Source organism: Acomys russatus, chromosome 14 (assembly GCF_903995435.1).
Source record: "Acomys russatus chromosome 14, mAcoRus1.1, whole genome shotgun sequence".
Taxonomy (NCBI): Eukaryota; Metazoa; Chordata; class Mammalia; order Rodentia; family Muridae; genus Acomys; species Acomys russatus.
The window spans coordinates 57,775,923-57,799,321 of record NC_067150.1 but is presented as its reverse complement, the minus strand read 5'-3'; the positions used below and the strand labels follow the sequence as shown (position 1 = coordinate 57,799,321).

Here is a 23,399-nt window from a genome sequence, read left to right as displayed (position 1 = left end):
CTGCCGTGTTCTACCCATTCCTTCCCCAGGACAAGCGCAGCTCTTGATTAACTACTGCACCTTAAGAGAATCCGCCTGCTCTCTAAGTCTGTTTATTTTGGTGCCAGTGAACCAGCATGTTTTTTACAGTTGAGGTTTTAAGTAATTGCCACCTTTTGCAGACTTGTTGTTTTCAAGGAATTAGGGTGCTTTGGTTCCTAAGGGATTTCTAGTTGAGGCCAGGGACAGCATTCCACAGTCTATATAAAAAGGCTAGATGAATTTAGGTGCAAACCATATGCCTGTGGATACTCTGGTTTCTGTTTCCCTTTTATAATAAAATGATTTATTAGGGCTAGTGAGATGACTCATCTGGTAAAGGCACTTAGACCAAGCCTGATCTTTCTGGATGGATCAGGTAAGGAGGGAACCTGCTGCCACGGGTCATCTACTGGTGTCTGCTTGTACACACGGCATGAACAGTCCTTTACATCCTCCATACAATAAAACATGGTTTATTAAAACTGAGTTAGGAAGCTATGAAGTTGATAGAGATATAACCAACCACTGCTATATTTGTTCACATGGAGAGATCGCAGTTTTTCTAAACTTAAGTTGGTTTGTGTTTTGCTTGGGTTATTCTAAACAAATGCATTTCTACGAGTGTTGGTGCTGAGGCTTTCAGAGGAAAGATCTGAAGCCGTATCCAGGAGAACATTGATTGCTGTACTTATTGTCTGACTTTGACATTATAGTTGCAACTTTAAGGGCATATGGCTCTGTGAAAGGAGTTTGTTTAATTTAGTGTACAGAGTTTATTTATTTACTTAATTTTTAATAATTCAAGCAATTTGAGAAAACCTTTAAAAGAAAAAAAACTATAGGGAAAGCATCAGAATAGACTTTAGTGATAGTATAAATAGCATTGAAGCCAATTTGGGTAGGCAGTGCCTTTTCTTGCTTGGTCCTAATCTAGGTGTAACTAAAAATTGACTGTAGTATTGAATTGCATATTTGAGTATACTTGTAAGTATTTTAGCTTGATATATCACCAGATGATTATTTTTTTCAAGACTTCTAATTTTAATTTGGTTAACAATTTTATCTTTTACTATTTTCCAAAGCAATATTTAAATTAAAATAAAAATTTCACTTGGCTTTGTAAGGTATGTGAATGGCCATGCAAAAAAACATTATGAAGATGCACAGGTGCCCTTACTCAACCATAAGAGATCGGAAAAGCAGGAGAAAGCTCAGCACACAGTGTGTATGGATTGCAGTAGCTACAGCACTTACTGGTAAGTTAATGTTTTCTGGAAATGGTATAGTTTTCACAAATGTGTTCTTATGAGTTACGTTTCTTTGTTTGAAAGATTGTTTTGATAATCTTCCTTATCTCATTGTGGTTCTATTCTCCTCTACATCCTGAGAGGTAAATGCCAAACATTGAGTGTTACCAACTCAATATTTCAGGCTTTTTTCCCCCATAAAGTATCCTACACTTTAAGGGCAGTTTGGAGATAGCTATGCCAGGTGGTATATGCCAGTATTCCTAGCACTCTGCAGGCTAGGCAAGATTCTGAGTTAGAGGTCAGCCTGGGCCGCAAGGCTAGATCCTATGTCCAAAATAGTATAGGTTGGAAGCCTTGCTGGCTCCTTGTAATGTAATGTCCATGTCCATTTCAGGTAACTAGGGGTAAGGTCTTGTCTATTTTTGTTACTACTTAGGAATGGCTTATTCAGGCCACAAGCAGTGTTCAACAATTTGTTACCCATGTGGTATATGCAGAGGAGTTTACAGTTTTAACTGCTGTGTGAAGGAAATTTCTTTCCCTGATCATAAATTATGACAAATAATAGTTGTTTTACTTTTGATTCTAAGGGTTGTGACATTGAGGAGGCCATTGAGAAGACCCTTTCAAGAGTTATTTATTATGTATTTGCTAACTAATCCTCAAATTTTACATGTGCTGAGCAGAAATGGGCATTTAAAGCCCAAACATCCCTGTGTGTTGACTTGCCCTTGGTAGGGGCTTGAGATAGGATTTGCTGTGTGGCCCAGGCCGGCTCTTGCCTCATCCCCTGCGTGCCGGGCACGTGTGTGGCCCAGGCCGGCTCTTGCCTCATCCCCTGCGTGCCGGGCACGTGTCACTACCCCTGTTTCCAGGCTCCTGCCTCATCCCCTGAGTGCCAGGCACGTGTGTGGCCCAGGCCGGCTCCTGCCTCATCCCCTGAGTGCCGGGCACGTGTCACTACCCCTGTTTCCAAGTATCCCTAAGACCCACACTTTGTGATGAAGAGCATGTGGGGCCTTTCCCACATTGTCTGTAGCTACCTGTAGGAAGATACCCAGCAAAGGGAAGAGAGTTAGCCCAGTGCTTTTTCAGGTCTTTTAATATTTTACAGGTTTAGCATAGTTAAAATTTGATTATTGAATAAGTCTGTTAAAGTTTTAAGTCATTCAGACAATTACTCGTTCAGTGATCAGACCTGTAAGAGACAGAAGGAAGAGAAGCTTAAAGGTAGGTAAAGATTTCAGTAAAAATTAGTATTTTCTAGCCAGGCGTGGTGGCGCACGCCTTTAATCCCAGCACTCGGGAGGCAGAGGCAGGCGGATCTCTGTGAGTTGGAGGCCAGCCTGGACTACAAAGTGAGTCCAGGACAGCTAAGGCTACACAGAGAAACCCTGTCTTGAAACAACAACAACAACAAGAAAACAAACAAACAAAAAACAGAAACGATTAGTGTTTTCTGAGATTTTCACACACAGGGCATGCTCTCTTATTGTTGCCTGCTACGGTGAGGTACTTCTTTTTGTCACAGCTGAGCATTAGCCAGTTGCTGCTATTGATGGAACCCTGGCCTTATATAAGCCTCCACCTCCACTCACATATTATGGAACAGTTTCTTGGTTTATAGAATTATATGTTCTGTGTTTATAACCATGTTTGCTTTAGAGATAGCAAAAACTCAGGTAAATCTTGAATGTCTTTGTCCCCCTTCATAGCCATAGGTCATGCCAGCCGTTGTGCTGCAGGTGCTGACAGCATTCATCCCTGATTTCGGTTAGCAGTGTGCATGAGATGCTCAAAGGAAGCTTTGTAAGTGTAGTTAAATCTGTACAGTGGAGCAGGAGTTCTGTTTGTTTTCGTGCTATTGGTAAAATTCTGAGGAAATGGTAAATCTTTGAGGAAATGTTAAGGATCATCTTAATGGAGTGAAATTAGTTTCACAGGGCTCTATAAGAACATTTATAACATATATTTTAGTGGCTTTGCATTTTTGTTAACTAGACTTTAGAATTTAGTTTACTTTACATTGTTAGAGTATGCTAAGGCAGTAGACATCATTTCATGGCCTAATTAATTTAGAAAATCTTGACCCTTGGGTAGAATATACCTCGGAGCGGCAGAAGCTTCTTGGCCAATTGCCAGTCTTTTGTTTGATGTTAAACAGAGCTGCAAGTGTGTGGATACCCAGAGCTTCTGAGATGCAGGAAGGAAGCTGCAGCTGCAGCTGCAGGGGTCACATTAATGCTGCATCCCTGGGCTTGAGAGCAGAATGCTAAGGACCCACCCTGCCATAGAGACACCCCAGAGGAGCTGTGACTGCTGTGAGCTCATGAAGCCTTGCTTGAAATTAGTGTTTTCTCCATACCTTAACTATTACAGAGAAGAAGAGTTCTCTGTGTAGAGGTATTGTATCATTTCCCAGTGTAGTTTAGGAATTTCCCATGACTAAACTGATTGATAGGATTAGAAGGTAAACATATTTGTATATTTGATTATTAACCATTTTGACTTCAGCTCTTCTTCCAATTCCACCCCTAGTAGTAAGGATGGAACCCAGCACCTGATATGCTTAGCAAACTCTACTGAATTGTACCCCAGTCCTTTTTTACCTGATTTTTTAATTTGAGATGAGATTTTGCTAAAACATATTCAGGCTAGCCTTGGCCTTACTCTATAGGAGCCCAGGATTTAGTCTCCCACATGCTGGGCTTATAGCTGTGAGCTACCACACCCAGCTGTGAAGCCTTCCTCAACTTGGCTGTCCTGGACATACGAACGTGATTCACTGATATCTGACTTAGTCAGTGTCAACCTTATGAACAGTAGCTGAGTGTAGGAATGAAGAATTAAAAAAGGAATATTGAAGGTACTAGACTGTCTTATTCTCAAACTCTATTGGGAAATATGAACTAATTTATGTCTAAAATGTGCTTGTATTTCAGTTTATTTTGTATTTTTATTATACCTGGCCTGCTTTTTTTTTTTTTTTTTTTTTTTTGAGACAGGGTTTCTCTGTGTAGCCTTGGCTGTACTAGACTCGCTTTGTAGACCAGGCTGGCCTCAAACTCACAGCGATCCACCTGCCTCTCTGCCTCCCGAGTGCTGGGATTAAAGGCGTGCACCACCACACCCAGCTTTGCTTTATTGTTTTTAACAGTATGATCACCACCACCCACCCCCAGCCCCAACTTGCAGAGGTCCTGAGTTCAATTCTCAGCAACTACATGGTGGCTCATAACCATCTACAATGAAATCTGGTGTTGTCTTCTGTGCATGTAAGCATACATGCAGACAGAACATTATATACCTAATAAATAAATAAATCTTTTAAAAAAGGATATTTTAACAGTTATATTTGGTAAATAAAGTTAATTTCACTTATAGTTAGCCAACATTCTGTATCAAAAGAAGCCTCATATTATTTTATCTTAAAATTTTATAAGTACTGAAAACCAATCCTCATTTTTAATAAAATTATTAAAAATGACATAAAAAGGAAATTGTTAAATAGTGCTTTACCAAAACACAAGAAGTACCATACTGTAGACGATGAGATGCTAAGACTTACACTGGTAGAAAGGCACTTCCTGCTACCACGCACAGCTCTGTTGTCATTAAACATTACCTGTCAGCTGCAGCCATGGTGATAAAATAGTAAGTGAAATAGTCATGTTTTTATGAATATGAGTTTTGAAAAGAAAATCTTTTGTATTTTCAAGTTATAAAATGTCCAGACAATCCTGGAGGCTCTAGTAGAAAACAGCCAACTATGTGTAACTGTGTGTGTGTGTGTGTGTGTGTGTGTGTGTGTGTGTGTGTGTGTGTATTTATTTATTTATTTTGGTTGGTTTTTGCTTTTTGTTTTTTGGTTTTTGGTTTTTTTTTTATTTTTATCTTTCAAGACAGGGTTTCCCTGTATGGCCTTGGCTGTCCCGGACTCGCTTTGTAGCCCAGGCTGGCCTTGAACTAACAGCGATCTGCCTGCCTCTGCCTCCTGAGTACTGGGATTAAAGACATGCACTACCATGCCCAGCTCCAGCCAACTATATTAATAGAAAATTTAGGAAAGCTGATTTATGAAAACAGCACTAATCATTTGAAAATTAGGATAATCAAAGAAATGAAAACATATTCAACAGAATTAGTAAACCATTAATTATAGTTAGAAACGAATGTATTTAAGGAACTATACCCCAAAATGTGTGCCCAGCGTGTATGTTGCTTTAACTCCAATTTTCAGTGAGAATGTATTATGTACTGGAAATCTTGCTTTTTGGCTGGGTCTTCAAAGTAATGAATGTGTTTGACAGTATGGGAAAAATAGAACTTTTATTAAAACATGTTGTTTTGGGAAAAAAAATAACAGCTTTGGCATATAGTGAAGGGACATGGTCTGTAGGTCTGACGTCTGTGTGGAGCTGCAGGGCTCCTGAAGTAGCTTCTCTGTGCTGTGCCGCTCCTCCTAAGCTTTTTGCAGTGCATATCTACATAGTTTGTGAAATGGACTCACATTATCAAGGTTTTGTGAAAAACAGAAACTCTGCAAGACGGTAATACTGCATACATTTGAAGAAGAAAAAGACAAATGGCCAGAGATCATTAAACACATGAAATCAAGCCAAATAAAGCAACAAGAATGAATGCAGTTTAAAAACACTATTGTATGTTGTTTACTAGAGCAAGGCGAATGTGGAAAAGCAAGCTTCAATATCATCCTGCCTCAAGTCTATAGCAGTATAAATAACTGTGCCTTTTATGAAAATCTACCTGACACTTGATACTTGTTTTTCAGTATATGACAGTAAAATTATTCAGACACATTTTTATGGCAATATGCATGTAATACATACTGTATGTTTAACTAGGGTTTTATTAACTATTGATTAGGTGAAGTTTGAAACTGCTGAGATTTATTTTTTTCTTTATGGCTAAGGATTGAATCTAAATGCTGATAAGCACTCTACTGCGGAATGATCGCTCATCCCTGAACGACTTAGTGTAGCGCAAGGAGTTAAGGCTTGAGATGAATACATGGTGAAGATGCTTGCTTGTCTCCTGGGTGAGGCACAGAGATAGCAGTCATTCCTACCCATTTCCTTATCTAGTGTCTCCAAATGTTGACAAACATGCTTTCTAATTTTTAATAAGTTTTGCTTTTATTAATTATTCACTTTACATCCTGGTCATAGCCCCCCCCCCCTCTTCCTTGTCCTTCCCTCCCTCCCTGTTTTCCCTATGACCCCCCCCCCCCCACTCCTCAGAGAAGGGGAGTTCCCCCTCTGCCCACTGTCCTCACCGTATTAAGTCGCATCAGGACTGAGGGCATCCTCTTCCCCTGTGGCCTGGCCAGGCCGCCCTGCCAGGGAAAAGTGATTGAAAAGCAGGCAGCAGAGTTCATGTCAGAGTCAGCCCACATTTCCCTTACTAGGGGACCCACCCGAGGACCAAGCTGCCCATCAGTTACAGCCATGTAGGGGGCCTTGGTCCAGTCCATGCCTGGTCGTTGGTTGGAACTTCAGTCTCCGCAGGCCCCCAGGCCCTAGTCAGTTGGTTCTATTGATCTTGTGGAGCTCCTGTCCCTTCTGAGTGTTTCTGTCTTCTCCACTCCCCCTTCCATAGATCCCTGGGCTCCTCCCAGTGGTTGGTTGTGGGTCTCTGCATGCATTTCTGTCAGCTGCTGGTGGAGCCACTCAGAGGACAGCCATGCTAGTAGAGTATTGTTATTTTTAATTCATACACATATGTATGTATCTGTTTGAGTGTGTGCCACATGCATGTGGGTGCCTGTGGAGGCCAGAAGAGGGCGTTGGATTCCCCTGGAGCTGGAGTTAGAGGTGGCTTCTGAGCCAACCCATTGTGGGTGCTGGGAATTGAGTTTGTGTCTGGAAAAGCTGTCTCTCCAGCTCCCCCAAATATGCTTTGTAAATACTATTTTTTTCTTTTGAATGTTCAATTTACCTAATTGTTCTTGTTTTGCTTTTTATTTTGGTTTTTCTCCCTTTCTACTAAATAAATGAGCCTTTCTCCTTACCTGGAAAGTAGTCTGCTATAAGTGGAGCTCATACCACTAAATAAAAGTTCACATAAGTATAAATAATAAACCTAACTGTACATAGTCAGTACCTTCTGTGAGTGTGAAGAGATAGTGAATTCTAGATTTCCTTGCACAGCAAAGACTATCAGAATTTTGCACACTTTCACCTATTCACAGTGTCTCAGTGCAAGTCACAAAGGAGCCAGGAGAGCTCTAAAGCTCTAAAGTATCTTTTCAGCTGGGCTCTGTTTCATGTGGCTTGTAGCTGTTTAGTCAATGATAACCAAGCTACCATCCACAGACCCACAGGGTTGAGGTGTAAGGGACTAGGGAGGCCAGATAGAGCTCCCTGAGAAAGGGAGATAGAGTACGTAGTTATGGATGGATGGGGGTGTGGGCTACAACAGGAGGATCAAGTAAGGAGTGGGAGGGGAGAGGGAGATGAGGGAGAGATGTCTAAAAGAAGAGCTATTTGAGGGCCAAAATGGAAACACTATAGTAAAACCATATATATATGCAATCTAATGAAATTGTCCAATGATGAGACAGAGTCCCAACTGGCTATCTCTTGTTATCAGATGAAGCTTCCAATACCCAGATTGCTTCACATCTAATTGAGTTGTGGTCAAAATGGAGGAGTCCCTTGGCTGTTGCCAAGACTACAGGTGGGTCTCCATAAACTGAATGCAAGGCCCCATTGCTGAAGACAACACCTACATAACTCATTGAGAATGGAGAAGTTGATGTAAACATCACCCAGCCACAAACCCTTTGAGCCACAGTGGTGTACTGCCTGCAGGACGTGGCTAGTGCAATGGTGGCACAAAGCTTGTGGAAGAAACCAACCAGTATCTGATTTGACTTAAGGCCCATTCCAGGAGATGGAACCCATACCCAACATTGCTTGGGTGACCAAGAACCCAAAACTAGATAGCCCGGGGACTTCAGGTAAAACCAGATACTAAATATAACTGTTAAATGTATGAAAAAAGTAGCAAGAAAATGCCATTCTTCTACACTTATAGATCAGTGCTTTGCCAAGCCATCATCAGAGAAACATCCTCCTGCAGCAGATGGGAACGCATACAGAGAGCTTCTCACAGACATAGAGACCGTGCAACACTCAGCCCTAAAAGGAATGTTTTCATCAAATTCCTCCCCTTAGGGCTCAGAACCCTGCTTAAGAAAAGGCAGAAAGCTTAAGAGCCAGAAAGTATGGAGGACACCAAGGCCCTCTAAATCAACTGTGTCTACAACAAATAAAAGCACAGAAACGCAGGCAGTGTGCCCAGGATCCACATGGGTCTGCAGCAGATGGGCCCAGAGCTGAAAGGAGCAGTGGACACATGCTCCCTTCCCTGACGCAGAAGCCTTCGCCAACCCATGAGCACCTGAAATGAAAATTTAGTTTCCTCCAAGGGAGTCTCACCAGGAAAACAAACTACTCTTGGTTTTTGTTTTGTTTTTTGAAACAGGGTTTCTCTGTGTAGCCTTAGCTACACTTTGTAGACCAGGCTGGCCTTGAACTCACAGAGATCCTCCTGCTTTTGCCTTTTAGAGTGTTGGGATTAAAGGCGTGTACTTCCTGGCTGGCCTTTTTTCTTTTGTTGTTGTTGTTTGTGTGTGTGTGTTTTCAGCTGTGAGATCACATACATACCAAGCCAGCTGTATTTACATACTTAGGAACACACACACATGCACACATGTGTGTATATATATACACATATATATTATCTCTCTCACACACACACCTTACAGGTCCTTTGCATTTATATTATGGCTTCCAGTTTAGTGTCATTATGGGATTCCTGAGTATTTGAATCAGTGGGTCTCTTGTGTGTGTGTATTCTCTTGGTCTCTTTTCCTTCAGTTTGTTTTGTTCACTTCCAGTGTGTGTACAGGTGTGTACACACACACACACACACACACACACACACACACCAGCAATTAAAGTAAAAAAGGCCATGAATTTAGGTGAGAAGAAGAGCTGCAATGGGAGGGGTTGGAGGGAGGAAAGGGAAATGTGGGAAATGGTAGGAGCATAATTTTTAAAAAGCTATTATAAATAAACATGGTAAGAGATAATGAGTTTAACGGCTATTTATTTATTTATATTCTGATTGTGTCCCCCTTCCCTCTACTCCTCTCATTTCCTCCCCACCTCCTCTTAGCAGATCCATTCCCTTTTTCTGCCTCTCATTAGAAAATAAGCAGGCTTCTGAGATACTGAGACATTTCTTAGTAAAATTGCACATCATTTCAGACACAGCACACATGAAGAATCAGTTGGGCAGTATCTCTTACCTTTTTAATATTTATTTGTTTGTATGTTTGTTTGACTATGTAGCCCTGTCTGTCTTGGAATTCACTATGTAGACCAGGCTGGGATCAGCCTGCCTGCTTTTGCCTCCCAGTGCTGGGATTAAAGATACCACTACACCGAGCTTCATTGTCTCTTACTGTTTTAAGGAATAGCTTTATTTTTGAAATTATATTCCTTTCATCCCCCCATTTCCCTTTCTTTCATCCAACGTCTCCTATGTAGCCCCTTTGTTCTCTTTCAAATTTATGGCTTGTTGGTTTTGTTTTGGTTTCAGTTTTGGTTTTTGAGACAGGGTTTCTCTGTGTAGCCTTGACTGACTTGACTCATTTTGTAGACCAAGCTGGCCTCAAACTCACAGCAATCCCCCTGCTTCTGCCTCCTGAGTACTGGGAATAAAGGTGTATTCCATCATGCCTGGCTGACCTTTTTAAAAAAGTTGTTGGTGTGTGTGTGTGTGTGTGTGTGTGTGTGTGTGTGTGTGTGTGTATTCCTAAATATATAAATACAACTGGCTTGGTGTGTATATGATTTCACAGCTGATCATTTGGCATTGGATAACCAATTGGTGCTCTAAGCCGCCTGAAAATCATCTAATTTCTGATATCCCTAGTTGTGATTAATTTCTTTGTTTTTTCCAAAAGGCAAATTTTTATGTTAAAATGCACTTTTGAAACATTTGCCTTATTTTGTGTGCTTCATCTCAAAAATTTTTTATACAGCATTTTAATTTTTTTTTTTGCCATAGCAAGTTGCAATTACTATTCTTTAATTTGTGATATACCTTCTTCAAGGTATGTATTTTTTCTTCTACTCTCTACTTGATTTCTATTTCAATAGTATATCTTTATTTGAATGTTAAAATTTCTCCTCATTCTGAAAAAAAAAAAAAAAGTAGGCCAGACTTTGTGACACTTGGGAAGCAGAGGCAGGCAGATTGCTAAGGTCAAGGCCAATCTGGTCTACAGAGCCAGTACCAGAACAGCCAGAGGTACACAGAGAACTTCCCATCTCCCCCCTTTTCCCATGAGACAGGGTTTCTCTGTGTAGCCTTGGCTGTCTTGGACACTCTTTAGAGACCAGGCTAGCCTCTAACTCACAGCAATCCCCTGCCTCTGCCTCCTGAGTGCACCACCCACCCAGCTTGGAAACCCTCTTTTTGGAAAAGTAATTTTTCCCTATTCTTTTGTTTGTTTAGTGTATACATGCATGCACATATATCTCATTGAACTTGCCTGTGTGTGTTTAGAGGCCAGAGGTCAGTATTAGTCCTCCTCTGTTACTCTTCATCTTATTTTTTTTGAACCTGGAGCGTGATGTGCCATGTTCTCTTGTCTCTGTGCCCACCGTTACATTCCCTGGTACTAGGGTTAAAGGCTCATACTGTCATGCCATCTTTATGTGGATGCTGGGTATGGACTTAGGGTCTTACATTTAACAGCAAATCTTCACAGCACCTCCGTTCTGAATCTTCATATTAAAAACGATGATTATTAAGTGGTAATATTTTCAGTTTGCTTATCAATCATAACCAGGTCTTCCTGTAACTGTTGCTGTTTGCACATACTGATATAAACTACTACATTTCTCCATTGTTTTGTAGGAATGTCATTTGACTGTGTTGACATAGGATTGGTGATGTTCTGTGTAAGGCTGGAAATGATGCCAGCACCTGACCTGTATAATCACATTGTAAGGATGAAAGCAAAGTATAGCCCACCAGGCTAAAGCTGTGACTAACAGGGAAGGGTTTGCCTTATATTAGTTGTGGAGTAAACACGTTAGTGAGTTTCTAAAGTTTCTAAAAGTCAGTTCTCTGTTGGTGTTTAGCCACATTAGCACAGCTCTACAATTTAGTAATGAAAGCAAAGTGCTTCATTGAGAGAGGAAGCAACTTGACCTACTTGAGCCTCAAGAACAGAACAAAGTTACAAAGAAGCCTATATATTTCAGTATATAAACTTTTACTTTGAGCCCGGCACTTGGGAGTCAGAGGCAGATCTCTTTGAGTTTGAGGCCATTCTGGTCTACAAAGTGAGTCTAGGACAGCCAAGGCTGCACAGAGAAACCCTGTCTCCAAAAACAAAACAAAAGATGTTACTTTAATGTAATTTTATATCCTAGGTTGAATCCCTTTCATAAGCAGCCCAAGGCAGCTGGGCGTGGTGGTTCAGGCCTTTAATCCCAGCAGAGGCAGGTGAATTGCTGTGAGTTCCAGGCCAGCCTGGAGTCCAAGACAGCCAAGGCTACACAGAGAAACCTTGTCTCCAAAAACAAACATACAAAAAAGGAAACCAGTTACTTAATTTGAAACCTATTTCTTTAAACAAAGCAACCATTTTTAGAGAGTAGTTAGACTGGTTACTTCTGATCACATGTGGTAACATCTTGTAGTCTGAAGTTGCTTTTAGACTACGTCTCCTAGGGAATGCTGGTAATTGGGGTGGTTTTTTGTTTGAACATTTGGGTTCTGTTTATCAAAATATATGCATTAATTTATGGAAACATAAAATGAAAATGTAACTAGCTCTTCAGGGAATGTTTAATGTTCACTGAGGTACCAAGTACCCGAAGCTTAGATTTTCAAAGATACAGTGGCATTACCTCTTAATATTTATATTAGGAGGTAGGTTAATCAAACATTTTTTGATAGGCATTTTGATTCTAGAAAGAATGGTAATCCTGGGCTGTGGAAGTTTGCTTGGAGTTAACCCTGAGAACTTGAAGATCGCCTTAGAGAGTCCTGATAGACATATGTGTTCAGTGATCATATACGTGACATCCTAAAGTCTCTAAACATACTCACTTAAATTTTCAATGCTTAGAATAAATCATGTCATAATTTTATGTGTAATTGTTTTCTTAAATTACTTTTTCTGGTCACTTTCATTTTTATCAACTAATTTTATATATGAGATACTTTTTTGGATTCTGCTACAAATGACTCACTTTTTACTAATCACTATGCTTTCAAATTTTTGTTTGCTCAGAGTGTTATTTTCATTATTTTTGGTGCTTAATAAACAAGTGGTTTTATACAAAGCTGCATATTAAAAACAAAACAAAAAGCCAGTGCAGTTGCCACAGGCCTGTAATCTCAGCACTGTGGGATGCAGAGGCAGGGAGGGGACTGCTGAGTTTCAGGCCAGCCTGGTCCACAAAGTGAGTCCAGCACAGCCAAGGCCACACAGAGAAACCCTGTCTTGAAGAAAACAAAAATAAAAACCCAAACAAACAAAACCCAAAACCCCAAAATAAAAAAACCTTAGTCTATAAGTAATTTTTGTTAAAACTGACCTTTTTCAAGGAAAAAAACCGATTGCTAATGAACAAACCAACGTTCATTCTGTGTAGTTTCTTGTGTTGACTTATTCACTTGCTACCACATAAACTAGCAGTTTTTAAAAAAAATACTGTAAACATTTTTTTTTTCTCAAATCCTCATTGTTGTACTGAAAGGTACAGCCTAGGACTGGAAGTTCTTTCCAACTCGTCAGAATTTTCTCTCTAGTAGTAAAATGTTTAACATGTATTTTTAGTTTTTCAATGCAGGTATCCCTACAGTTTAATTACTTTTTCTCTACTTTTCACTTTAGTTTTTTTTTTTCTCCCCCAAACTCCCCATTAATTAATTTGGGTTAGGAAGTGTCACGGTAAGGTGTGACTTAATGCGGCCAAGGAGATGGGCACACCTTGTCTTTTCTTTATGATGCACAGGAGATGGGCCCACCTTGTCTTTTCTTTATGATGCAGCAGGAGATGGGTACACCTTGTCTCTTCTTTATAATGTGGCAGGAGATGGGTACACCTTGTCTCTGTGATTTGGCAGGAGATGGGTACACCTTGTCTCTTCTTTATGATGTGGCAGGAGATGGGCACACCTTGTCTCTTCTTCTTTATGATGCGGCAGGAGATGGGTACACCTTGTCTCTTCTTTATAATGTGGCAGGAGATGGGCACACCTTGTCTCTTTGTGATTTGGCAGGAGATGGGCACACCTTGTCTCTTCTCTATGATGCACAGGAAATGGGTACACCTTGTCTCTTTGTGATTTGGCAGGAGATGGGTACACCTTGTCTCTTCTCTATGATGCACAGGAGATGGGTACACCTTGTCTCTTCTCTATGATGCACAGGAGATGGGTACACCTTGTCTCTTCTTCTTGATGATGTGGCAGGAGATGGGTACACCTTGTCTCTTTTCTATGATACAGCAGGAGATGGGTACACCTTGTCTCTTCTTCTTGATGATGCGCAAGAGATGGGTACACCTTGTCTCTTCTTTATGATGCGCAGGAGATGGGTACACCTTGTCTCTTCTTCTTGATGATGCGGCAAGAGATGGGCACACCTTGTCTCTTTTCTATGATGCGGCAGGAGATGGGCACACCTTGTCTCTTCTTCTTTATAATGCGGCAGGAGATAGGTACACCTTGTCTCTTCTTTATGATGCACAGGAGATGGGTACACCTTGTCTCTTCTTCTTTATAATGCGGCAGGAGATGGGTACACCTTGTCTCTTCTTTATGATGCGCAGGAGATGGGTACACCTTGTCTCTTCTTTATGATGCGGCAGGAGATGGGCACACCTTGTCTCTTCTTCTTTATAATGCAGCAGGAGATAGGTACACCTTGTCTCTTCTTTATGATGCACAGGAGATGGGCACACCTTGTCTCTTCTTCTTTATAATGCGGCAGGAGATGGGTACACCTTGTCTCTTCTTTATGATGCGCAGGAGATGGGTACACCTTGTCTCTTCTTTATGATGCGCAGGAGATGGGTACACCTTGTCTCTTCTTTATAATGCAGCAGGAGATGGGTACACCTTGTCTCTTCTTTATAATGCAGCAGGAGATGGGTACACCTTGTCTCTTCTTTATAATGCAGCAGGAGATGGGTACACCTTGGCCTTGCTTCCTTTTCATGTTATGCTCCTCTAACAACATGTGGCTTATGTAGCAGCTTATTGTGTTTTCAAAAGATGAACTGAAGAGCTTTTAAATAAAAATGTGTAAAGACCCTGTTCATTGCCTATGCGGCTTTAAGAAAAGGCTCTTAAAACCATTCCGTTGTGGAATCCAAATCCTCTTTGCGCTCAACAGAGCACAGTGGCCTGTGGAGCCTGTGACTGCTGGCAGCAGTCAGGCCTTTCAGCACTCCACTGATGCACTTTTCTCAAGCTTTTTATAAGCACTGATTAGTATTTTCTTTGCAGTTATCGATGTGACGATTTTGTGGTCAATGACACCAAGCTGGGCCTGGTACAGAAAGTGAGAGAACACTTACAGAACTTGGAAAAGTGAGTAGTGGGTCCTGGAAAGGGAAGGGGCCTCTCAGAGTCACCAAGTGGTTTTTTGTTTTGTTTTTGAGAGCTTTGTAACCATAATGATATGAATGCAGTTTGAAATGTTGATAAGCAAAGCCTTGGGGCTAGATATCTAAACTCTGCCTGTATTTTACTCAGTACTTACTGTGAACCACATCCAAGGTCCAAGAGTCTGTTTTTAAATGATTCAGTTCACTTACAAGGAAAAATTTGGTGGTTGCAAGGAAGCAACATAAAAGGACATGAAGATAATTAAAGAAGCATTTGGCATTAGAAAGTTTTTGCTGAATTGAAGATCAGCTTAGAAATACAGATTTCTGTATTATTTTAAGAGAAGTTAGGTTCCAGTGTCTGAGTGTGCATTTTGCAAAGAAACTACAGCATAGGACTTCAATCTTTTTTTTTGGGGGGGGGGGGAGGAAGGAGAAGAGAAGTACATAGACCTTGAAATTACAAATCTATGGATGCTTTGTGACCCTAAAGAAACTGAAGAATTTATGTGAAGACTTTTTTTTGCTATAGCCATATTGCTTATTCAGATAAAACTCCCTGGGTCCAGAGCTGAAATGGTAACTAGGAAGCCACCTCACAATGCCTTTGAAGCTGCATGGCCCTGGAGTGACAGCTGCCTCAGGTGAAATCTGTATGGCTCGTCACAGACCACCCACACTGTCAGGTCCATCTGATTTGTTTTGGCAATTGGTTGGTGTGTTGAAAGTATTATAAAAATACGCCATTTAGAGCACTCTTGATGCTGTAAGTGTAATCTATTAAGAATATTTACAAATAATAGACATAGAGGAAACATGCTGTTCCAACACTGTACAGTGTCTTTGTCAACTAAGCCTTTTAATGCACATCTCATTGCCTGAATAGATTATAAAACTGAAAGGGAAGAACCAAAATAGTCAAGATACTTGTGTCATCTTTTGGCTACTTACTTTCCAAAGTGCTTTTAGTTCTTGAATTGGAGATGAGCAGCATGGGGCTGTGTCTGACAGGCAGAGGTGCTGAAAAGCTTCTAGGTCTCTGAGAAACTGATTTTCAGTTTTAATTAAGTCTAAGTTTAAATAGCTACATACAATGGCAACGGGCCATTTTCTTGCATTGTATGGGTCTAGAGCAGTGGTTCTCAACCTATCTAGTGCTGTGACCCTTTAATGCTGTTCCTCATGTTGTGGTGACCCAACCATGAGAGTATTTTGCTGATACTTACAAACTGTAGTTTTGCTACTGAGTCGTAATGTAAACACCTGAGATGAAGCCCTCATGAAAAGGCTGTTCAGCCCCCAAAGAGGCCATGACCACAGGTTGAGAAGCTCTCTGGTCTAGAGGATTCTACTATTTTGAGAATAATAGAATAAAATAGAATAACTTATATTTTTTAAAAACCAGATGCTTTACTTAGGTAGTTTAAACCCAAAAGGTGTTACTCATGTTCACTAAGCATATGGACACTGTTCGTTTGACTTTCTCATTTTCAGAACTGGTGAAAGAATTTTTTAATGCTGGAGCTAGGCCCTACATCTTGTCACAAGTGGCTTGAAGCAACTGACATTAGACCCAAAGACATAGTAGTTCATCTGGAAGCTATGGAAAGAAAAATATGTCACCCAGCGTTGTGGCACACGCCTTTACTTCCAGCACTCAGGAGGCAGAGGCAAATGGGTTGCTGTGAGTTCGAGGCCAGCCTGGTCTACAAAGTGAGTCCAAGACAGCCAAGGCTACACAGAGAAACCCTGTCTCAAAAAAAAAAAAAAAACAAAAAACAAAAAACTAAAAAAAAAAGAAAGAAAAATGTCGCTGGGCATGATGGCACACGCCTTTAATCCCAGCACTGTCTTGAAAAAACTAAAAAAAAAAAAGAGAGAGAGAAAGAAAGAAAAAGAAAAATATGTCTTTGGTGATTTTAAATGGTAGAAAAGAATTGGCCTATACTGTTCAGTGGTAACTTTTATTTTCTTCAGATTAGCTCTCCTGATACTAACTTTAAAGAGATATTTAGAGAGTGGGAGTGACTCTGAATTTTAAGGAAAATATTTTGTTATGAAAAAATTTAAATAATTTTAAATGTAGTTGAGGTTTATTTTGAAATGTCTTTTGCAGTATACAGCGTATATATTCTCAGACCCTGTTAGTCCACTAAGGCAAATGAGTGAAATACGACACGTGTCCAAATTAAGAAAGACAAGGTTTATTATTTGAGACTAGTTGTTATGTTTCATATCAGTCGTGTACAATCAGGTTTTCCTTTTGTCATGAGGAACAGATTCTCTGGATTTTGAAGCTTATTTTATGGCTAGCTTTGTTGGGAGAACCATCTAGCTCTCCCCTGCTGTGGAGGAGCAGTGGGGATTTCCAAGCAGGAAAGCCTCAGTTCACTTCAGGTACGAGTGGGCTTGGCTGCTCACTTGATGGCCTGATAAAGCAGCCAGGCAGGACTGTGTGCCGTGGATGCTGATAGAGAGCAGCTTGAGTTTATCCTTTGGTCTGCTGTGTAGCATGTATTCATTAATGTCTCTTTAACTGTTTATATTTTAATAGCTCAGCTTTTGCAGCTGACAGGCATAGAAAAAGAAAATTATTGGAAAACCCATCACTAAACAGCAAGTTATTAAAAGTAAATGTAAGTAATTAAAACCTATTCCTAGGTTAGAGTTAAGATCTAATCACTGCTTGTCACAGCTCTAACAAGTGCCCTTACCTGTTACAAACTTTTATTGATGTTTGCCTTGATTTGAAGTGTTTTGCAAATATGTTTGCAAATTATTACTCTCACCCCACATCTCTGCCTTTGGGAGATGGTCTATGTAGCCTTGGCTATCCTAGAATTCTCTATGTAGACAAGGCTGGCTTCAAACTCAGAGATCTGTCTGCCCCTGCTTCCCCCATGTTGGGATTAAAGGTGTGCACCACCCTGCAAGCCATTTACTGTGTTTTTGTTTTGTTTTTGTTGTTGTTTGAGACAGGGGCTTACTGCATAGTTCTGGCCAGCGTGGAACTTTCTATGTAGACCAGGCTGGCCTTGAACTAGAACAAAACAAAACAAGCTGTTTGCCTCTGTGGGCTGGGGTTAAAGGTGTGGGCCACTGCACCCTGCACGTGCAGTCCAAGCAGTTCTCTCTCAGTGCTTTCTTAGGCACTTTCTGTGGCTTTCCCTCTGAGAGATCCTGGTTTCCTTCATTAGGGTTATTATTGTTCTGATGAAACACCGTGGCCAAAGCAACTTGGAGCGGAAAGGGTTTGCTTGCCTTATACCTCTATATCACAGCTCATCACTGAAGTCAGGGCAGGAGCTCACGCAGGGCCGGGACCTGGAGGCGGGAGCTGATGCAGAGGCCATGAGGGCGCTGCTCACTGGCTTGTTCCCATGGCTTGCTCAGCCTGCGTATAGAATCCAGGACCACCATATCCGGTGGCCTCATCTACAATGGCTGGGCCCTTCCTCATCAATTACTAATTAGGAAAATGCCCTATAGGTTTGCCTACGGCTTGAACTTATGAATGCATTTTCTTTTCTTTTTGTTCCAAGACAGGGTTTCTTTGTGTAATTAAGGAATTTTCTTAATTGAGGTTTCCTCTTCTGAGATGACTTTTTAGTTTGTGTCAAGCTGACATTAAAACTATGCTGGACTTCAAATACGAGTGGGCCTAGCTGGTTATATCTGATGGTCTGATAAGGCAGCTGTGCTAGACCCTGACTTGGACGCTGAGAGCAGTTTGAGTTTATCTTTTAATTTATCCTTTCTCCTTTCCCTGGATTATATTGGTCTAAGCTCTTGGGAGTTTTTTGGTTTTTGCCTCAAGGCTTCTTTAATGTTGTTTTCCCATATATTCATCCTTATTTTGGAAACCACTCATTTTAAAGTTTTAAAGTCACTACATATTTTTTAATTACTCAGCAGCATTTTTGTCTTGCGTTTAAGCCTTTGCTGTTACTGGACATGCGCCTTAAGTCTTAAGGATTTTTGGAAGAAATAGCTAAGATGCTCTCTTAGCGATCTGAATTATAGGCAGAGATGGTTTGGATTGGACTAGAGGGTTTACTTCCTGGTATAGTATTCAGATATCTTGGGGACATTTATAGAACTAATCAGAAAACCAAGCCTCTGACTTTTAAGATGTTCAGGTAGTACTTTATGGTTCATGGCCACTGCTAGGAAAACATGTCAGTTGAGCATGCTTTTCAGTTAAAAGTTGGGGTTTACATGTTTGTGATTTTTCAATTTATATTTTTAATAGACTCTTATAAATATATTAACTTAAAATGCATTTCCCTGTTTGCTTGCATCCATGGTACTTACTGAGGCTTATTTTCTCCGGAATAGACACTAAGACATTTGTGCCCTCATATAGCCTAGAGAATTTGTCTGGAATAGTCACTGGGCAGAAAAGGGAAAGAAATACTTCAGATAGGCGGGTGCTGGGGTTTCAGACAGAGGCCGTGGCTTGACTTAGTTGTTTGAAACAGCTAGCCATCCCTGGCAACACTGACGGCCTCTTCTCCCATGTTACAGGGAAGTACGACTGCCATTTGTGCCACAGGCCTTCGGAACTTGGGCAACACGTGTTTCATGAATGCTATTCTTCAGTCACTCAGGTAATGAATGCTACAGTAAGGTTTAAGTATTCGACATCAAGAGCAAAGGTTCAGTTTTCACACCTGTGTTCTGCCTCTAACTCTAGTTCCTGTGCTTTTTCGCCCCCCTCAATCAGTAAAATTGAGAGAATGGTTCCTACCTCATAGAGTAGGAGGGAAGAATAAGTAATGTAATTTCTCTAAACTCCTTCAAGCACTTTTTGTTAGAAAATCATTTTAGCTTTTATTTCCCTTTGCTTGTTGAGTAGTTACAGGAAGGATTGGGGCACCTCTGTGAAAGGTGGGATAAGAAATATTTTAGGGCATGTTTCTCTCCTATTTTATCCCAGTCTCAGCTGCTCAGGAAGCTAAGGCAGAAAGGTGGCCGGCTCAAGCCCGGCAACATAGCCAGACCTCAATTAGAGAAGGAAAAGATAAGTTTAAAAACCACAACCTTCATTGAAAACATAAAAGGTGCCTGGCCGAGTGCTATATCTGTAGAGCCCTGGGCTACAGGGGACCTGGTGTAGAGCTTATTTTAGCCACTAGTTAAGTCTCCATCATAGCCATGAGAACTTTACAGCATAGGAGACAGATAATAAGAAAGTGGCCCATAGAGGTGACCTCAGTAGAAGAAACTGTTTTGAAGGTTTTAATACTTTAGAGTTTAATGAGGCATCAAAGGCTGGAGTCAGTTATCTTCCCAAGTCACACTCCAGACAAAGCAAAGTGACACTGAATCTGCCTTAAGGACTTTGCCTTTCCACTCACCTCTTCTTCCTCAAAGAATTCTAGTTACTTCTAGTTTGTTCGTGTGTGTGTGTGTGTGTGTGTGTGTGTGTGTGTGTGTGTGTGTGTGTGTGTCTGTGTGTCTCACGTCTGTATTATAAGTCCCTGTAAATCTTACATAGTATGTCTAATTAATATGGTTGGTTTCATGGTTTGCTTTATTTGAGGAAATTGTTTTATTGAATACCTGGAAACAAGCACCCTAAAGTGAAAGCTGGGCCGTAGCTCAGTTGATAGGGAGCACCTCAAGTGCATATCAGGCCCTGGTGTGAGGTGTGCTGGTTGCATGTGTGCAACCTCAGCGCTTGGGAAGTAAGGCAAGGGAACTAGAAGCCTGAGGTCATTCTCAGCTACCACAAAGGAAGTTCAAGGCAAGAGAAGGGGAGATCTGGAGGGAAGGCATGGGGAGAAAGGGGGAGGTGAAGAGGGGCAGGATAACCTATCATGGAAGGGAAATCCCCTCACAGATGTACATATGTGCTATTTCTTAGACTGAGGGTTTAAAGTAAACAGAATTGCATTGTATACTGTTTAATTGAAAGATCATATTTTAGCCAGGCGTGGTGACGCACGCCTGTAATCCCAGCACTCAGGGAAGCAGAGGCAGGCAGATCGATGTGAGTTCGAGGCCAGCCTGGTCTACAAAGCTAGTCCAGGACAGCCAGGGATACACAGAGAAACCCTGTCTCCAAAGGAAAAAAAAGGTCATATTTTATAAATTGTTGTGTAGATTTTGTAGAACTGTTTTTTTTTTAACTGTCTTTTAAATTCTTTTCTTTAAAAAATAATTTCCTTCATTTCATTTTAAAATAGTAACATTGAGCAGTTTTGCTGCTATTTCAAAGAACTGCCTGCTGTGGAGTTAAGGAATGGAAAAACAGCAGGAAGGCGGACATACCATACCAGGAGCCAAGGGGACAGCAATGTGTGAGTTACTGGAGTTCTCCTTTCTGGCTTTGACCTGCAAAGCAAATGAATCTCTCTGGTGATTTTTATATTATTTAAGCTAACAAGTAGATTTTATAAAGCTCTTCTTAAATGCCCACATGTGGTGCCATCCTTGTCCTGAGAATTTCCTTTCTCAGTGTTGTATAAACTCTGCTCCCCAGTTGTTTGTTCCCTGATATGCCAATAAAGCAGCTTATAGCCAGTCACTGAGCAGGGGATAGACTAGGGCTGGACTTCTGCCAGCCAGGGGGGGGGGAGGAGTTAGAAGAGGAAGTAGGGGATGGAGCCAGGGGAAAGGTCCAGGAGACATCAGGAGAGAGAGAGCTGGAAGTCTCTCTGGGATGTATGCTGGGAGGAAAACAGATTAGTTTAGAGGGTTAAGTATAGAGTAATAGAAGTTCTTGTCAGAAATGAAACAAACCTAAACAAAAGCAGTCCTGCAGGCTGGACATGGTGGGCATGGGCACGCCTTTAACCCAACAGAAGCAGAGGAGTTTGCGTCTGAGGCCAGCCTGATCTATACAGCGGGTTCCAAGATAGCCCGGTGCATGGTGAGATCCTGTCACCAAAACAAGCCAAACCAAAACCAAAAACAACAAGAGAAAGTCTCTTCTAGATTTAGGTCTAAGGGTCACTGTGTGGTCTAAGCCCAGAAGCAGCCTTGTGATCATGTGCACTCACTGAGGCAGAGATGAACAGGCCCCTGAGGTGAAGAAGTAAGCATGCAGGAGATGGGGCAGGGATGTTCTGTTGCTTTTAAAATGAACGTGCTTGAGTGATTTGCTTGTAAATAATCCACTGCTTTACTGTCCTATGTATTTCTCTTAAATTCAGTGAACAAAATGATAGTACCTGAACACGCTCAAAGATAACCACCATACAATTAAAAATCAGTTTATCAACAGTACTGCTGTTTATGTGGGTCTTTGACATGCTTTTGCGTGGTAGCTCTAAACCCTTGAGAATTTTCAATTTTTATTATGTATTTTAGACAGCTGAATCGACTGTGTTGAAATAGTGGCCTTTCGAAAATGCTAAAGCTACCTCCCTCCTCTATTCCAGGTCTCTGGTAGAAGAGTTCAGAAAGACATTATGTGCTTTATGGCAAGGCAGCCAGACTGCATTTAGTCCCGAGTCCTTGTTCTATGTTGTCTGGAAGATCATGCCTAACTTCAGGTAAGTATGGAAGAGGGCGCAGAGTATGTCTGCCTTCTTTCCGCTGCTTTTCAGCTCTTAAAAATTGGTAGTACCACAGGCGCTCCAAGCTGTTCTCTTATTAGACAAACAAAGGGACTGAGGAAACCCTGGCTTATTTAGAAGGCCTGTGTGTACTAGGAACATGTAGTGGATGACAAAAGTTCCTTGTTTTTTTTCAAGTCTTTTTTAAAATTCTATTTATTATTTTTATGTTCAGGTGTTCTGCCTGTATGTCTGTGTGAGGGCGTAAGAACCCCTGGAACTGGAGTTACACACAGTTGTGAACTGCCACGTGTGTGCTGGGAATTGAACTCTGGTGCTCTGAAAGAGCAGCTAGTGCTCGTCACTACTGAACCATCTCCCCGTTTTTAAAGAATGAACTGAGGGCTGGGGCTCAGTGGTAGAGCTCTAGCCTGGTATGTGCACGGCCACAGGTTCAATTTGCACTTCTACCACACACAAAGTGAAACAAAACCAGTGGAAAGCCACAGTCGGGCGCTGTGCTGTCCAGGCTCTAAAGCTCTAGAGTGATTATCTATGTTAATTAGAAATCACACTTTGGGCAATAGTAGGACCAATTCTATTTAGTCACCTGTCCTTTCTCTGATAGCTTGTCCTACCTCTCTTGGTTTCCGTCCCTGTGAGAAATCAGGTCATTACAGATGTATGGTACTGCCAGTGTTGCCACGGTTGGCTGATTTTTTTTTTTTTTTAATTGAAGTAAGTTGTAGCTCTTAGAAGTCATGATTTGGCACTTTGCATATATCCTTCCTTGTTTAAAAAAAACACTGTAGTGACGATTAATATATTTTGTACCTTTTAACATAGAGAAATGTTTAAAAGGTTAAAAACCAAACCTCTAATTTACTACTTACCAAATGAGTCCAGCCTTTGACTTAAGCACTGTTAGCCCTGGTCTTTGTTTTCAAGGAAAC

At 41.1% G+C, this 23,399-nt stretch overlaps 1 protein-coding gene across 1 annotated transcript in view; it reads left to right on the top strand.

The window, feature by feature from the left end:
• The window catches only part of Usp3 (ubiquitin specific peptidase 3), a 79,357-nt gene that overhangs the window by 31,119 nt on the left and 24,839 nt on the right, over nucleotides 1-23,399 (top strand). The window contains exons 3-8 of the mRNA XM_051156701.1: nucleotides 1,146-1,277; nucleotides 14,841-14,924; nucleotides 17,496-17,577; nucleotides 19,469-19,551; nucleotides 21,133-21,246; nucleotides 22,330-22,443. Coding sequence (XP_051012658.1) covers nucleotides 1,146-1,277; nucleotides 14,841-14,924; nucleotides 17,496-17,577; nucleotides 19,469-19,551; nucleotides 21,133-21,246; nucleotides 22,330-22,443 — 609 coding nt within the window. The remainder of the gene's footprint in view (nucleotides 1-1,145; nucleotides 1,278-14,840; nucleotides 14,925-17,495; nucleotides 17,578-19,468; nucleotides 19,552-21,132; nucleotides 21,247-22,329; nucleotides 22,444-23,399) is intronic.